The 19,108-nt window shown below is 37.9% G+C and overlaps 1 protein-coding gene across 2 annotated transcripts in view; it reads right to left on the minus strand.

The window, feature by feature from the left end:
* Window positions 1-19,108, minus strand: part of LOC150085821 (uncharacterized) — a 354,492-nt gene that overhangs the window by 129,154 nt on the left and 206,230 nt on the right. For both annotated transcript variants that reach the window (XM_090374264.1, XM_090374263.1), the window contains exons 8-9: window positions 14,673-14,732; window positions 3,805-3,898 (exon numbers count right to left, since the gene is read on the minus strand). In XM_090374264.1, coding sequence (XP_090230390.1) covers window positions 3,805-3,898; window positions 14,673-14,732 — 154 coding nt within the window. The remainder of the gene's footprint in view (window positions 1-3,804; window positions 3,899-14,672; window positions 14,733-19,108) is intronic.

Genomic DNA, 19,108 nt, shown 5'->3' on the forward strand with positions numbered 1-19,108 from the left:
GGTGAAAGAACATCAGCACTGGACCTTGGATGATTGGAGACAGGTCTCCTGGTCTGATGAGTCCCATTTATAGTTATTTCGAGCGAACAGGAGGGTGTGTATCTGGCGGAAACAGCACGAAGCTATGCACCCTTCATATCAACAAGGAACTGTTCAGGCAAGTGGATGGTCAGCAATGGTCTGGGGCATGTTCAACTGGCACGTGTTGGGACCTCCAGTACGTCTAGATGCATCTCTGAACAGTCCAGGCTATGTGTCCATCCTTGCACATCTTTTGCATCGTTTCATGGTCATCATGCCACCCCACAGAGCCATTGTGACTAGAACATGGTTCGAAGAGCATTCTGCAGATTTTACCACAATGGAATGGCCTCCGTGTTCACTGGACATGAACCCCGTGGAGCACCTTTGGGATGTTGTGAAAAGGTCCGTTTGAGTTTTGGATCCTCCACCCAGGAATGTAACAGAATTATGAACAGCGGTGCAGCAAGCATAAATGGAAATACCTGTGGAGCGCTTTCGTGAACTAGTGGACTTAATACCATGCCGTGTGACTGCCCTTATCCGAGTGAAAGGTGGACCCACCCATTACTAAGTAGGTATCCCACGATTTCCGTCCACTCAGTGGACTGATTTCGCATTGTGGAGTCACTTCACCACCAGTTATCCTGGTATTACTGTATGCTATATATACAGATTGAGAGTCTTCTAGATGAGCAGAAAACCCACTACACTATTATTATGTGGGACTTCAATGCTAAGGTTGGAAAAAGACAAAACAGCGCAGAAAGGGGAACTATAGGAAATTTTGGAATTGGTGAAAGAAATAAAAGAGGTGAAAGACTTGTGGAATTTGCAGAATCTCAAGGATTGTCAGTAATGAACACTTTTTTCAAGAAAAGGGTGAACAGAAAGTGGACATGGAAGAGTCCAAATGGATTAACAACTAATGAAATCGACTTCATCCTCACTAACAGAAGATATATTGTGAATGATGTTACCGTCCTGAATAAGGTAAATGTTGGAAGTGATCACAGAATGGTAAGATGTACACTTGACATAAATGTAGGAAAGGAAAGGAAAAACTGACTCGAGTAAATAATACAAAGATCTTTGAAATAACAGAAGAGGAGAAAAAGCAGTATGTACTGGAACTTAAGAACAAGTTTGAGCTTCTGCAGACTGCTCAGGACCAAGATATCGACGAGGAATATTACAACTTTCTGAAAGTGATAAAGCCCAAGAAACCTATAGGGAAAAAGAAATCCAAAGAAGAAAAAATTAGTCAAGAAACACTTGATATGATGAACCGAAGGCGAAAAATGAAGAGCAAGATAAATACTAACAAGAAAAAATTGAGTATAACTGAGTTATGCAAAGCCATTAGAAAGAGACTCAGAGAGGACATAAGAAGATTTAACACAAGAAAAGTAGAACAAGCATTAAAGGAAAACAAAGGATTTAAATCAGCAGCCATGAGCAGTAATACAGAAAGACAAATGATACTGAAACTGAATAATAGCGATGGTGTACTTATAAACAACAGAGAAGGCATAATTCAAATAGCAGAAGACTACTATAGAGAATTATACACGGAGCAAGGGAATGATGCCAGCAGTGGGGCAGATGGATTGCAAAGTAGCAACGCATACGATATACCCGATATTCTTCCTGATGAGATAGAACATGCATTGAAGAAAATGAAGAATCAGAAAGCCCCGGGGGAAGACGAAGTTAATGTAGAGTTGTTAAAATTTGGAAGAAGAGACATAACACAAAAACTGGCAAGACACTTCACAGAGTGCATTAGAAAAGGTGTGACGCCTAAGCAGTGGAATAATGCAATCATAGTTTTGCTGCATAAGAAAGGAGATAAATCAGAAATTAGAAATTATAGACCAATTAGCCTGTTATCCCACATCTACAAGTTGTTCTCAAGGGTCATTACTAACAGATTTGAAAAAATACTTGATAAGAATCAACCGAAAGAGCAAGCTGGCTTTAGGACAGGATTCTCAACTATGGATCACCTTCACGTAATATCACAGCTAATGGAGAAAGCAAATGAATATAAAACACCATTATGCCTGGCATTTGACTCCATACAGCATAAGGCAATGTTTCGGGCACTGGAAAGACAAGGCATAGATACTCCATATATTATGATTTTGAAGAAAATATATGAGAGTGCTACATCCTTTATTAGACTAGACAAAGACAGTAGCAAATTTAAAATCGAGAAAGGAGTTCGACAAGGAGACACAATATCTCCGAAGCTGTTTACTGCTGCCCTTGAGGAAGTTTTCAGAAGATTAGACTGGTCGCAGAAAGGTGTCAATGTGAACGGAGAGTACCTAAACCATTTACGATTTGCAGATGGCATTGTGGTCATAAGCCATGATCCCAAAGAATTAGAGGAAAATCTTAATCAGTTATGCACAGTTAGTAAGGATTTTGGACTAAAGATGAATATTGCTAAAACAAAAGTAATGATGAACAAGTATGCCACGGAAAGGGAAATAATGATTGAAGGAGCAGTAATTGAAAAGGTGGAGTCATATACTTATCTGGGACAAGTTATTAGCTGTAATAATGATAAATGGCTGGAAGTCAAGAGAAGAATAAATTTTGGATGGATAGCATTCAGGAAATATAGTCACATACTGAAGAGCAATATTCCAGTTTGTCTGAAACGTAAAATAATGAACCAATGTATATTCCCCACCATGACTTATGGAAGTGAAACTTGGGCACTCATCAAAAGAATGGAAGAGAAGCTGAGAACTACACAGCGAAGAATGGAACGAATTATATTGGGAATCAGACTGTTAGATAAGAAGGGAAACACAGGGATTAGGCAGCAAACTCAAGTAAAGGACATTCTTATCAGAACTAAAATGGTCTTGGGCAGGACATATAACTCGGAGACATGATGACAGATGGACTAAGAAAATAACAGAATGGTACCCAAGAGGAGCTAGAAGAAAACATGGAAGACAAAGGCGGAGATGGATAGATGAAATTCATGAGTCTGTGGGTAGTAAATGGATGGCCGGTGCTCAAAACAGAAGGAACTGGAAAGTTGCTGGAGAGGCCTTCATCCTGCAGTGGATTGAAAATGGCTGATGATGATATATATATATATATATATATAAAAAAAAGCTCTAATGGAGAAGTATATTGCTATTTATTTAATGTGTATGTTGTTGTCCAGACTGCCGGTACGGTCAATGGTGAGATCCCTAGTTAGGGTAAATGGTGAGATCCCATGTTAGGGTCTCACCATTGAGCAGGCACACACTCTGAACACTGCATTCATAACAGATGAGACGTAAGATGGTGTGGGAGGTAAAATAGACTCATTTTACCTGCCGTCATAAGCAATTTAGGTTAGCTACTTAGTGCATCCATCTGATGAGACTCAAACCAAGGTTGAAACTGGTGGTTTGGGTAGCAGCACACATTTTAAATAATGTAGCAATATACTTCTCCAATGGAGAAGTATTTTTATTCAGAGTAGTGCAATATCAAGGCAACTCACGGTGAAGTGTTTCCAAATATATGAGATCGATGCACCATTCTGCTCATTATTCTGAGCAGACAGTGCAGAATGAGGCTGAGCCCTATATATACAATAATATAACAGGACATAAATATTCTTTTCTTTTTTTCCCATTGGCTGATGCTCTATAAGCTTGCTTCTTTGCATAATTTTGCCAATACAATACTAATTTTGAAAACAGTATATGAAAATAAAGCCAGTCTAGTATAAAAAAAAAAACACTGTTTAAAGAAGAGCCTTACGTATTTACTTGTTACTTCATCCAAGTCAACAGACATCATCAGCTCTTTAAGTTTAGTTCGGATTAGCTTTCCTGTTTCTTCTCTTTCTGTTGGTCTGTAGGAGGGAAAAAAAAATAATGTTTTCTCCATATGAACAAAATTTATTCCTAACATCTATTAAGAAACTATCATTTTTAAAACAAGGTGTGGCAATAAAAAATACAGTGAATGAGCTCAAAAATGATTTTATTTTATTCAAAATAATCACCATTTGATTGAGTACATTTATTACACCTTCCTAAAAAAAGTCAGAGAAGGCATCCAAAGATATAATGTTCAGCTTGCAGTTATGCTTTTCATTATGTCCTAAAAATCCTGAAATAAAATCTCTTTCCTTTGAAAGTAGTTTTCACCTTGGGAAAGAGGAAAGATATCTGCTGGTGCTAGATCAGTAGAGTACGATGGATGATTGATCTGTACAATGCCATGTTTGATCAGAAATAGCTTCACAACAAGTATGGAATGGGCGGGGGACATCTTGCAATAAGAACCAGCTGCCTTTCATTCAAAATTGCAGCCTAATTTGGGAAATGTGCTTCAATAGACTTTGAAGCACCTGTACATAGAATGCAGCATTGACTCTCTCCCCTTCAGGTGCAAATTCCTTGTGAATTGCACCCATTTGTTGACAAACATGATCGGAATTGTCTTGATCCTGGACTTCTGTACACAAAACTTGTTGAGTCATGGTGATGATTTTAAGGTCCACTGCATGTTCTGACACTTCTTCTCTGGGTCATACTGAAACACTCAACACTCATTTCAAGTGACAATACAGTCAAGGAAATTAAAATTGTCTTGACAAGTCTGGGCAAAGTCTTTGCACAATGACATACTTTGTTGCTTCTGCTCATCTGTCAGGCTATGCAGCACATATTTTGAATAGTCCTTCCTTTTCCCTAAACCTTGTCGCAGAATTTGACAAATCATCTGCTTATTCATATCCAGCTCATCAGCCATCATTCTTGAGGGTCAAATGCTATATACTGCTATAATTTCCTAAAATTTTGTAACTTTGTCCTCATTAGCACTAGCACAGGCATATGATGCAAGAAAGCAACTTTATACAGCATCAGCTAAAAAAACAAACCCTTCTCATTTCACTGATCCATTTATTCCAAATGTTTGTCTAGTTCTGCCTTGAATTTATTTAAGGTATCAACTACCACCACAACAACAGATGGAAGTTTGTTCCAGCAATCAACTACCCGCTGACTAAAGGCAAATTTCTGCACATCTATTTTACAAGTGCGGCTTTCTTCGGTTTGAATCTATGGCCCCTCAGGATTGTAATCAAAGCAAGAGTAAGAATCCCATCAACATTGAGTCTGCTCAATCTATTCAAGGCCTATTCAATCAAATCGCCTTGCACGTGCCTAGTCTCCAGAAGCTGCAATTTGCAGAACTTAAGCCTTTCTTGGTAACACTGCAATTTGCAGGACACTTTTTTTTGTAAGAGCACCCCTTTCTTCTCCTCACCAGTCTCGATGCTCTTTTCTGTACTTATTCTAGCAACTCTACATCCTTCCTAAAATGAAGCTTCCAGAACTATACACAGTACTCAAGTTGTGGCCTGACCATTGCCTTATACAATGGGATAATCACTTTCTTATTCCTGCTTGCAAAATTCATTTATATTATTGACAAGACCCCACGACCTACTCTGGCAGCCTGTCTGAACTGTTCAGAAAACTTCATATCTGACTGCACAATTACCCCGAGGTCTCTTTCCTTCCCCACTACCCTGAGTGTAACACCACACAGTTGGTACATTTCTCTGGGGTTACTGCTACCCATTGCAGTACTTTGTATTTGTCAATGTTAAACTTCAGTTGCCACTTCTCAGCCCATCTGCCCAGCTTTTCCAGTTCCTGTTGCAACAGCATACTGTCATTACTGTTATGAACAACCCTGCCAACCTTTCTATCAACTGCAAACTTTGACATTAAGCTTGATATACCTTCATCAATATCATTGAAAAATATACAAAACAACAATGGGCCCAACGCCGAACCCTGAGAGACACCACTAATAACATTAGCCCACATAGAGCAGTATCCACTGATTACCATTCTCAGTCTTCTCCCATTCAGCCATTCTTTTGTCCATTGTAGGAACTTGCTCTTAATGCCATACTGCTCCAATTTTTACAGTAGTCTTCCATGTGCAACAGTATCAAAAGCTATCCTGAAATCCAAGTATATGATATCAAAATTATTTTTTGCATCCAGTTCCTTTGTGACCACATCATAGTATCCAATCTAATTGGTCAGACAAGACTTCCCCTTAACAAACCCATGCTGTGTCTGAATTATTACTGCTGTCTTTGTCTAGATGATCTTGCAATGCTTCTTTAACCAGTGACACCCTTATTTTACCTAGAACAGAAGTCAAACTAACATATCTGTAATTACTCGTGTCAGCCTTTGATCCCCTTTGTGAATTGGAGATCCATTTGCACATCTCCAATCTATGGGTACCTCCCCTGAGTCCCAGGAAGCTCTCATAATTATGGCTAAGGGTTTGCTTACTTCCTTTGCCACCTCCTTTAATATAACTGGATAGATCCCATCTACCCCAGGTGTCTTTCTTATGTTTAACTTCAACCATTTCTCCTCCACTTTGCTCTCAGTTATTACAACATTATACTCATTTAGTTTGGCAGCTATCTGAGAATGATCATCTAGTTAAACCATTGATATCAAGTGGACAAATCTAAGTCATCCCCTTCCTTTTAGAGTTTATATAAGCAAAGAAGTCTTTGTTGTTTTTCTTTGGATTCTTTACCAAAGATTTCTCATAATCTGCCTTCACTTGCCTAACCTCCTTTGTGACTTGATTTCAGACCAGCTTGTATCTACCATAGGCTTCTATGTCACCTGACAATTGAGGTGCATCCCATGCATTTTTCTTTTCAGCTATGAGTCTCATTAATTCATCTAATATCCATTTGGGCCTAAACCTAGTACAGTACTTAATTGGAAGAAAAAGTCTAGTAGCTTCCACGATTAATTCCTTGAATGCTTCCCATTTAGAATTTGCTGTTGGTAACATCATCAGTTGATCCCACTGCATCGAACTTAAAAAAAAATCTGAGACCACTGTAGTCACCTTTAACAAAGCAAAAACCCTTCCCTTTACCTCTGATGGTAGTTATCTTTAATTAAACCTCACATCAGTAAACTGTGATCACTTTATTGCCACCTAGTGGTTCCTTTATCTGTAAATCCTTAATGCATGAATAATCACTGCTGATAATCAGATCAAGAGTGTTACTCCCTCTTGTTGCCTCTCTAACATACTGCTGTAGAAAACAATCATCCAATAAATCCACAAAAGCATTACTAGTGTGTGTGTGAGCGACCAAACCACAAGTTCCATTCTATATCTGGAAAGTTAACATCTCCCATTATAAGACACTCTGATTTACTAACCCACTCTATTTCTCTGTACTTATCTGAGTTTATTAGGCCTAAAACAAACTCCTACCCTCATTTTTGCTTTCTCAATGCTTAAGTCACACTAAACTGACTCAACATTGCACTGTCCATCTATGTCAACTATATGAACTTCCTTAGATTTTGTGTGTTTCTTAACTAACAGCATAACCCCTCCTCCCTTCTTATCCTTAATGTACACATTGTACTCCCCAAATTCCAATTCTGCATCCCTTATATCTGAGTGACACCACGTCTCTGATATCCCAACATTATCTGCTTTGAATGTCTTAACCAGCACTTCAAATTCATCAAATTTTCTATACTCCTAGCATTGGTGAACATGCAAATACAGCCAGGCCTCACATAACAAGAGTTTGATTAATGCGCTTTTCATTACTGCTATTTGAAAAAAATTATACCACTTTACACAATGCAAATTTCCCAGTTAACACAATATTTTTTTTATGTGATAGTTTAAAAGATTTAAATTACACGCTAAGCGTACTGCTCATCGGAGATGCAATAAACAACCAAATGCCTACTGCATGCATCAGTGTGTACCATCAATCATCAGAAACAGACATGCTACTTGTTTGTCTCCTGCATGCTTGCATTTAAAAATTGTAATTTTTAAGCGCAAAAAAAATTTTTAACTTTAAATCAGTCATATGAAAATGTTACTGCAAAAAATGTTATGGTAAAACTACTAGATGAAATCTTTCATATCGCAAGAGAACCTCAAACAAAAGGTTTGAGGTTATTTGTCACATTTATTTCGCAAAGGCCTAGAGAAGGTTGTTGCCAGCTATCGGAAACTGATGAAAAAGAGAAAGTCAACACTGCTCAAATAACTTTGTTCAAATATTTCTGTAACAAATAGTTTCTTCATTGTGTATTTTATGCAATACACATTTAATCCTATAATTATTTTCATTATCTTTTACATAGTATCCAGTCAAAAAGTTATTTAAAAGGTACTTTTAAAATTGTTTATGGAGATTCCTGAAGGTCACAGACCAATTATAATTTTTCCTATTGATTATTATATTCGATTAACGCGCTTCCATTTTGTGCAATACACTCGCGGGATGAACTGATCGCGTTAATCAATGCCAGCCTGCATACATGCACCTGTTCTTACTCTTAGTTACTCTAACACAGCCCATGTATTTACTTGTTTCACGACTCCCAGCAGTTCCTGAAATCCTCAGTAACTTGCTTTCTGGGCTGCTGCTCATTCGAATAGAAAGAGTGCAAGAATCATTTCTTGCCTCTACCTGCGGCTACTGTTAATCTATTAGTCTGTGAATACCCCACCCAAGCTGGCAGTTTTCTGACACACCTAACATTGCCTCGATAGCATCAGCAAATATTCTTGCCCCCTTTCTATTTAAGTGTATCCCATCCCAGTAGAAGCAATCTCTCCTGTTAACAAGCACAGAACATGCTAAGAAAAATTCTACCCCATGAGCTCTGCACAATCTCTCCAGGGACAAATCGATTTACAGGGCTCTCATTATATATTCCCTCCTATCATGTCTAGGCAGGATTGCAGCCACTTCCAAATTTAACCCTAACTCGCAACTTTTTTTCAACATTGACCTGTACTTGCTAACTAAATCCGCAGCTCTCCTTCACTTAATGTCATTAGTGCCAATGTGTAGAATGATGTTACCTTTTGTGCCCTTAAAAGATGATATCTGCTCTACAATGTCATCAACTTTTGCCCCTGGCAGACATATCCTTGTCCTATTTCACCTATCATTTTTTCATAATATATTTCTCTTTTTCCTGACAATTGTGTCACAGACAATAATTAACTCCTGTGGGACCAGTGCATTCTGCCCTGAAGATTGCTGCTGTGTTGCTTGGTGCAGAGTGAGCTCAACAGATGAGATGAGACCAGCAAGTTAAAAGGAGTATTACTAAGAACTTCATACCCGGTCCCATTCACCAACTCTGAGACTTGTGGTTTAAGCTGACAACTTATACCACCTTCTTGCCAAATGGCCATGAATTCCAAATTTGGCATCAGTGCTCCAGAAAACTGCCTAAGTGACCTTGAGGATTAGGCAGACATGTCTATTCCTGGCTCCTCTATGGGGTATACAGGAGACAAATGGCAACCCACTTCAACAGCCTTCCTACTGGAAATGAAACCAACTTTATTCTAAATAAAGAAATCACTCTGCCTTCAAAGATTTTGCTAACAAAAGTAAATTCTTTACTGAGTAAAATGCTGAGTAGACCTGCAAGGAATGTACAGGTGACAACAGGAGAATAGATGTGACTGTAACTCCCCACCCCAAACCCAACACGCTTACTGGATGCTGCACTGATACACCCACCCACTTCAATGGGATATAGAACACCACCGCCATAAGGGTTTCATGGAATGCAACTGCATCTATGTTACTGCATAGATTAATTTCAGTGAAATTTGGTGGAGCAGAGTAGGGGAAGAAGCATATATGATAGATGTGTTGTGGTGGTCGAGTGTGTACACAAGGTGGCAGGTACTCTGATTTCTAAGCAAGTTAGGCAAGAGGGGAGAGGACTGCCAAAATAGTGAGTATATTAAATGTATTAATATTTAGTATATTAACTTTGGGAGATTCATGTGTGGGAGTAGATGAAGAGGGGAAGGGGCAGGAGAATTTCTAGTAGTATGCTTATGTGAGTTTGTGGTATGCCATAGAATACTTCTGGGTATTGGGTCCCTCCCCCAATACCCAGCAGTATGGGAGTCTGAAAAGGGTAGGCTTCTCAAATGTAAGTGAATCATCCCAGAATCTAATGATAATCACATTAATATCCCCAACAGGTGATGCACTCGCATGCAGCCTTCCTTTGACCAATTTTTAACCTACTTTTTCATTAGCTAAACCTTATTACTTCCACCTGGATAAAGAAGTAAATAACAAGATTTAGTTGTAATATATGCTAAAACAGCAAAATCAGCTGCTATGTTATCAAAGATACAAGATATAAGTAATTATCCTCACCTAGAAATATTGGATTTAGAGGAAACTTTCTGGAAATTTCATCCTTCTCTATGTAGCTACTTTCATACTGTTTCATACATCATGGTTTCATACTATGAGTTTAGCTACTCATATTGTGTAGCCACTTTCATTTTTCCCATCTCGATATGTGATTTCACACCTCGTGAATAAACCCTTCACTTTGAGAGAAAACCAGACTTCCACTTCATTAATTATCTTCTCATTAGTCTGAAATTTGTGACCCCCCCCCACATAAGATTCTTCATTTTAGGAAGAGTGTAAAAGTGACAGACAGAGAATAAGGTGAGTACTTCAGATTCTCAAAGCCACACATGACTGGGATGTCTGCTTGCTGTCAGAGCAGGAGCACTGTTGGCTAGGAGGCAACATATTTGGATAGCTTACTGCATCTCTTCAAATTAATACCTCTCTTAACTTTCTCAGGAGATTTCTGCAGTACTCCACAATGATACTATTGCCTTTTGAGAGGTAATTTGTAAGGATCAAACCTTTTACAGTTCTGGAAGACTAATAACATGATATTGTTGATAGATACAATTGAACCTTGGATTTTTTTTTTTTTTTTTTTTTTTTTTTTTGAGGTTTGTGAAGGTGAATGATTTCGTTATTTGTACATCTGTTTTGTTTCTGGACCACAGTGATGTACCTGGTGTTCATTCATCATATAAATTCGGTCAAAAAAATTAACATCCTCAGAACGCATCAGGCTGCCACCTTAGACATGTACAGGAATTCATAAATTATGGTGCAAACAGACCCATGGCTGATGTTCACTTCATTTGCTATAAAATTTATAGTTGGTTGGATTTTGATTTTATTGGCGCAAAAGCAACTAAGGCTATGGTGTGCCACGACTATAAAATTTATAGTAACACATGTCTTAAAGGACTAGCTGTCCCACTTTAGCCACAATGATAGGATCTGTGGCTGAGATAGGTATTTCTTTTCTTGGGTCATCGAGCACACGGCTTTGCCCATACACAAACTAAACTTCCTTTTCCAATTTTTCATTGTCTCATATGAAAAACAGCTCTCTCCTCATGGATTTGTTTTGCCTTTGCAAATGAAGAAATTTTATAATGGATCAGACCTCAAACTTCTCCAGCATACCACCTCTCACTGTATTCATGGTTCTAGTTTAGTAATTGATTGATCAGCGGAAAAAAAAAAAAAATTATAATAATAAATTTGCATGATGTATACAGAAGTGAAATAACTAAGAAAGCTTAAAACTTTTTATTGAAAAATGCAAAAATAGGTATATTCACAAAGGTCATTGTCAGTATGCTTGAATTTCATATGATATATGTGAACATAACATCCAGGTACACTGGGGTACATAATGTGATGATGTCTATGATGGTCCAACATTAGAGACATTCAATATGTACATTCAGCACAGACTAAGTCATAATGGTATTCAATTTCCCTCCACATGTTGTCTTAACATATCAGAAGATTCATCAACAGCACAAAGAGGCAACTATTGATGTGATATGATTTTCTTGAACAATAAACTGTATCTTTGTGTGGTACACTTTGCCTTTCACATAACTGAACAGAGAGAGAGAGAGAGAGAGAGAGAGAGAGAGAGAGAGAGAGAGAGAGAGAATAAAATAAATAAAGGAGCAGTGTAAGGTCATGCGATCTATTGCCAAGGAATGGATCCAGCTCTAGCAAACCAGTCGTTTGGCACCCAAGCATCAAGGAAGGAAGACAAAACCAAACAGAGGATTTGCTACATTATGCTGTAATATCAGGGCAGGCTGGCAGTCATATAATTGTGCTACCACATACAGAGTACATCTAAGTACACATGACCTGTCTTTGGTGACTTTAATTCAGCCATCAATAGCGTATTTTGCTTTCTCTTGTGGGGTAATCATAATTTGATTTTAAACATTAATATTTCTTATAAAAAATAATATGTAAATATAATCAAAATCGTTTCATTTCTACAGACACCCGTACATTAACTTATGAGACTTAACAGTGTGTTAAGTCTCATAAGTTAATGTAGTGATTACCGAGTGCTGTATCAGTAATCACTGAATTGAGACCACCTACCAAATAGCATGTAGAGCCAGTGTTCCCACAGATAACAGACACTATTCACATAGGTATTGACTCCACTAGCTGTCTGAAGATGCCCAAAGGGATCTGCAGCCATGCTGCCTACAAGACTAGTCCACATAATGGCTAGGTGTCCATATGCCTCATTTCCCATTCCAAAGTATCTCATCTTGATTTGAACACCTGTGGGATGCTTTGGACAAACTTTGCTGACTTTGGAAGAACCACTCGTGCAAAGTGTGGGCTCAATGACATAGTGCATTGTCTTGGAAGATCCCATTTCTGTAACCAGGGGAAAAAATGAAACATGGCAGGGTGCACATGGTCGCCAAAAGAGCTGCTGGTAAAACTCACCAGTGAAATATTGGTCCAGGTGTTCTAGTTCTTGCCAATGAAACATGCCCCATATTAAGCAACAGCCACCAATGCCTCGATAGTGGGCACCATGCACGATAGGTCCATGGACGTGTGTTGCTTGCGACACACACACACACACACACACACACACACACACACACACACACACACACACACACACACACACACACACACACACACACACACACACACACACACACAATGTATACATCTGTCAGCATGTTTCACCAGATATTTGGACTCATCTGATCACCCACTCGTTTCCAGTGTCCGACCAGCATGCTGTTGATACCATAGTGTTGACACCACTGATCATTGTTGACAATGATCAGTGGTGAGGAGAGGGATGTTTCTTGTGTCATCTGCTGTGGAACCTCATATGTCTGAAGGTGCAGCATATCATCACTTGGAATACTGTTCTTGCATTACCTGATGTTGAGCCCATATGATATGCTGCACCTTTCACACACCATAAACATCCGTCTTGCATAATCCTTTACAGTTCTCTCAGTGGGAGGTGAGTTTACCCATTTGACTCCATTTTTTGTACACCTTAATCACAGTAAGCAGTGAGCAAACAACAAGATGTTACATTTCTGATAGAAGTGCCTGATGCAAGAGCTCCCACAATCATTCCCTTTTGAAACTTCATGATATCTTTACTACGTTCCATAACTGCTAATTTATCACTTTGACTTGCATGAGAAGATGCAAATTACCACTATTCTAGCATATGAAGGTGTTCGGTTTTTTGTAACTGCGAGCTATGCAACATGATCCATTACACACGGGGGTAGTCACAATTCAGTGATCACTGATTGTGCACACACACCACCTACCTACCTCAAACACTTCTAGGTGAGGTTCAAATACTTATTGACTGCCCCTCATAAGAAGGCCAATAGTATCCATAATGCACTGCTTTGTGTCCTTCTCAAAGAGGACAGCAAAAGGATAGTAACAAGGAAAATTAGTGCAATTTGTTTGTTTGTTTGTTTTCTTACCTAAACAAGTAATTTTTTTTTTTGCACTTAAATTGTTATTTTTTACCAGTTTCATAGTTTTTTATGAGTAAAACATATTTAAAATATTATTTCCTTATCTTTAGATTGGCCTTTGTTCCATTTTGGTTTAGATTAACTGATCGTAATCCAAATCACATTAAGATAGGCAGTAAAAGAAATGAGCAAATCTCTAGCCTTGATTATAACAACATCGTTGGATTCAGGGGAGGTACCTATGGACTGGAGATGTGTGAATGCATCCCTAAATCACAAAGGGGGATCAAAGGGTGACACGAATAATTACAGACAAGATAGCTTGACTTCTGTTACAGGGAAAATTATGGAGTCACTAATTAAAGAAATAATGTAGGATCATCTAGACAGTAATGCAGTTCAACTGCAGTCAAAGCATTGATGTGTTAAGGGGCGATCTTGTCTGACCAATCTGATTTGATACTATGACATATAACAAAGGAACTAGATGCTAAAAATAATTCTGATATCATATACTTAGATTTTAGAAAATCTTTCAATACTGACGCACATAAAAGCCTGCTACACAAATTGGAGCAGTGTACATAAAGGACAAGTTACAGCTATGGATAAAGTGATGGTTTAGTGGAATAAAATGGAGAGTGGTTATCAATGGACACTGCTCTTCTTAGACTACATTATTAGTAGCATCCTCCATGCTTCAGTGCTGGGCCCCTTGTTCTTGTCAACATTTACTGACAATTGCAACTGTTAAAAATAAAGCAAGTGTTTAGCAAAGATGCACAAAATTGAAAAAAAATAAAGAAAATCATAGAACAACCATACCAAGTCTTCCCTATTTAAGTATTTCTACATTCTAAAATTTGGAAATGACACTAAACTTCTCTAGTTTTTCTACTGAATTAAATACTTACTCAGAGCGAACTGTGTCAGGAGATGGTGGTCTCCGTGATTCCAAATCATCCATAGCATGCCTTTAAAAAATAAAATAAAATCTATGTATAAAACTATTTTGCTGTAGTATCCAATCTCAATTATACACTTCATGCCATATGAAGGCTGTCCAATAAAGAATGGTCATAATCCCCCCCCCCCCAACATACCTTTATTAATCATCCATATTTTGATGGTCCTTTTCAAAGTAGTCCCAATTTGATGAAATGCACTTACATCTATGTGCCATTCCTCAAAAACATGGTGGAAGCAATTTTTGGCATGCTATGATTACTATGATGTTTACTGTTGAATAAAGAAAGAGAACTGTTCCTTTTTATAAAAAAGTGGTTATTTAATTTCTAGAAATTACTACATTATTCATAACTGACATGATTCTTCCTGATCACAACACAATTCAATATAATATAATATAACAGAAAGGATTAATATGCATCATAATTCACAGTGGAGACAAATCTAAGGATAAGCCACCCCCTTGCTGATTTTTCTGTGGTATTTTGTGCAACATTGCATTTGTAGAATTTTGGGTAGAATTTTTCTCAGTGTGCTCTGTGCTTGTTAACAGGAGAGACTGTTTTCACAGGGATGGGATGCACTTAAATAGAAGGAGTGACCATGAGAGCAAGAATATTTGCTAATGCTTTCAAGGTAGTCATAGGTAGGTTGGAAAATTGCTAGCTTGGGGGGGGGGATACACAGGTATATAAATTATCTAGTGATTCAGAAGCCTATGATAGATTTTGTAATCAAGTCATAAAGGAGGTTAGGCAAGCTAAGGCAGATTATGAGATGTCTCTGGCAAAGAATGCAAAGAAAAGCAGCAAAGACTTCTATGCTTATATCAATAGTAGAAAGGTGTTGAATCACACTGAGCCACTTGATGTCAATGGATTAACTGGACTGTGCTTAGGTTGCTGACAAACTGAATAGGTATTCTGCATCTACATTCACACATGAGGAATTCTTTAGGTGGGGGGGATGCAAGAATTTTTATCAAACTCCAATAGAGGGCTAAATGACTTTGTGATAACTGAAAGAAAAGTGGAAGAGAAACTGTAGAAGCTGAACATAAAGGCACCTGGGGGTGGATGGGATCTATTCAATCATAATAAGAGAAGCAGCAAGGGAGGTGAGCAAACCCTTGGCCATAATTGTGAGAGCATCCTTGGATTCAGGGAATTCCCTATGGATTGGAGATGTGCAAAAGTATCTCCAACTGATAAAGGGGGAATCAAAATGTGACATGAGTAATTACAGACCTGTTACCTTAACATCTGTTCAAGGAAAAATAATGGTAAGGGAATCACTGGTTTAAGAAGCAATGCAGGATCATCTGGACAGGAATGCAATTATACTGCAGTCACAGAGAATGGATTTGTTAAGGGGGACTAATTGGGTACTATGATGCAGTTACAAAGGAACTGGATGAAAAAAATACTTCTGATATCATATACTTGGATTTCAGGAAGACTTTTGTTACTGTGGTACATTTTAAAATACTACTGTATAAACTGGAGCAATGCAGCAATAAAGGCAAGTTACTGCTATGGATAAAGGGATTGTTAAGTGGAAGAGAGAGTGTTTATCAAATGAGCACTGCTATTCATGGACTAATGTTAACAGTGAAGTCCCCCTGTGCCCACTTGTTGTCAATATTTATTAATGATATTGAAGAAGACATATCAGGTTTAATGTCAATGTTTGCAGATGGTACAAAGCTTGGCAGTGTAGTAAATTAAAGCATGCTACTGCAAGACGATCTAGAAAAGTTTGGCCAATGGGCTGAGAAATGACAATTGAAGTTTAACACTGACAAATACAAAGTACTGCACATGGGTGGCAGTAATCCCAAAGTAACATACCAAATGTGTCATACTACATTCAGGGCAGTGGAAAATGAAAAAGATCTGGGGGTAATTGTGCAGTCAGATATAAATTTCTTTGAGAGTGCAGACATGCTGCCAGGACAGCTCATGGGGTTTTGACAATAATATACAGAAATTTTGCTAGCAGGGATGAGGTGATTATCCTTTTGTACAAGGCTTAGTAAACAGGTCTGGAGGCCCTAGTTTAGGAAGGATATAGATCTGCTGGAATGGGTACAGAGAAGGGCAACCAGATTAGTGAAGGGAATGGAAGGGAATAAAAGAGTGCTCTTTATCTAGAGATGCTTCAGTTCTGCAAATTGCAGCATCTGGAGACTAGGCAACCTGAAGGATGATCTGATTGAGGATTTTAAGGCATTCAATGGATTGAGTAAGCTGAATGGCATTCTTCCTCTTGCTAAGACTACACCCACGAAGCAGCATAAATTTAAGTTGAGGAAGGATGGTTGATTTCTGGAACAGATTTCCATCTGTTGTTGTGGAAGTAGATGGTTTGAATAAATTCAAGGAAGAAAAAGACAAATACATGGAGGGTATGGATGGGCAAAGTTTGTATTTTTTTGGCTTATGCTATATAAGCCTGCTTTCTTGCATTATTTGCCACTACTACTACTACTCTTGTCAGACATTCCTTGTAAACCCATCCCCATTTTGGTTGACATGGATTTTTGTACCTTTTGTGTGGCAATACTCTTGGGAAAGCACCTGTCATCCCCAATCAAAAGTTGTGTTACTATAGTTTCACTAAATTACAAAATTGTCAACTAAGAACTGGGGCTAATCCTTTGTGTATCATTCAGGAATTTGCTTGGCGTGTTCCAAAGAGTTTTTCAAAAAGTCTTCACTGTTTTTCTACGGCATAAGCAATAGGATCCCATCTGAGCAGACCAACACTTTTTTAGCAACACAGCAAATCACAATATTTCACCATTCTCCATTTCATCACTGTGTTGTGCTTTCTGTTTACTTTCAGTTAACACATAGTGATAGTTCTTGCAAGTGGTAATCATGGTTACTGGGTGCTTATCTGTCCACTTCACCCTCACTCCACTTTTGTTTTCCATAGCTGAAATTCTTCCCTGCTTTTGTCATTCATAGCCATTCCTGTGAGGTCTCTTTTGCTACTTCTAATGATCCCACAGAGGAATGTTCCTGTGGACAGTAACACCTTGGCTAGTGACATACCTGTATAAAAGTTGTCAGCAGCACAAGGAGTACATCCTTGAGGTAACAGAGAAATTATTTCTAATTATTCTTTATTACACATTACAAAACATTTGAAATTCTAATGTTGTACCTTTTACTTTCCAAATAACGTGAGAGCAGATTGCGATAGAAACAACAAACACCAGTGAAATCGCAGCATCTATTATGTCAGTGGTGGTTTACCTGCCCGAGCAACCCAATGGGGGATATCACTGCAATCATCACAAACTGTAGTGGGGTGCTGCCCCATTATAGTTTTTGATAACTACACTTATTTAGTGTAGAAATTATCGCTAAGTGCAAAATCACACCAACTCTCATTTTAAGGTGATATAAATTAGGAAGAGAAAGACACCAAAACGTCCCACCCATGTGGCTGCACATGCAATTTGCAGCCTGGCATGAATGCTAACAAATTAAACCATTCAAATTGAAAGATAGGGATGGGGGGGGGGAAGAGACAATGGAAATCTAAGCTAAGGAAGGCATTATTGTTATTTAAACTTTTGTAACCACAGAGATACTTTTTTCTTTTCTGCAGCACACTCAATTTTAGAATAAACTTTTATAAACAGGACTTATCAGGAACCAATTACTGTAGATTCCCAATTAATCCCCTGCCAGGCTACATGTGTTAAACATTGTATTGACAAAACATTGCAAAACCAGTAAAAGTGACCATTTATTTCTGATAGAGGAGCCAATTAACATAAATTTTTATAAATAATAAGACGACTTCCTTCTCTTCGCCTATCAGATTTATATGAAAATTTATACAATCGAACTTGGTTATAACGAGCATAAAGGGACCGAGAAAATTTCCTCATTATAACGATTAGTCGCTATATCAGTGATAGTGGAGATGAGGAAACCCTGGGGCCATTAGACAATGAACGCTTTATATCAGTGATGAGTTAACTCTACCTCCTTTCTTTTTTTTTTTCAAATTCTCAATAACTTGATAAAAAGATAGATTCAAAAAACGAAAAAAATATTAGAGAGAGAAAAATAATATAAGTATATACATACATATTCGTAGTATTAATATGCTTGTATAAACTACAATAAGTTAATTTCTCTGTAATTAAAAACAATATTTCAATTAGTATTTATTTATGAATCTTAAAACTGATATTTGTTTTAAAGATTTCACTTCGATATTTCTTAAGTTTCCCCTTAAAATACTCAATGTGTTAAAAGTCTCAATGCTTGCCTCCCCGTTCCTTCAAAAAAATTGACTAATGTGTCTATTGCACCTGGAGCTTGAGATTGTCGACACCGATATTCATTCACTTGTCATC

Source organism: Mastigoproctus giganteus, chromosome 5 (genome assembly GCF_048544385.1).
Source record: "Mastigoproctus giganteus isolate SK-2022 chromosome 5, ASM4854438v1, whole genome shotgun sequence".
Classification (NCBI taxonomy): Eukaryota; Metazoa; Arthropoda; class Arachnida; order Uropygi; family Thelyphonidae; genus Mastigoproctus; species Mastigoproctus giganteus.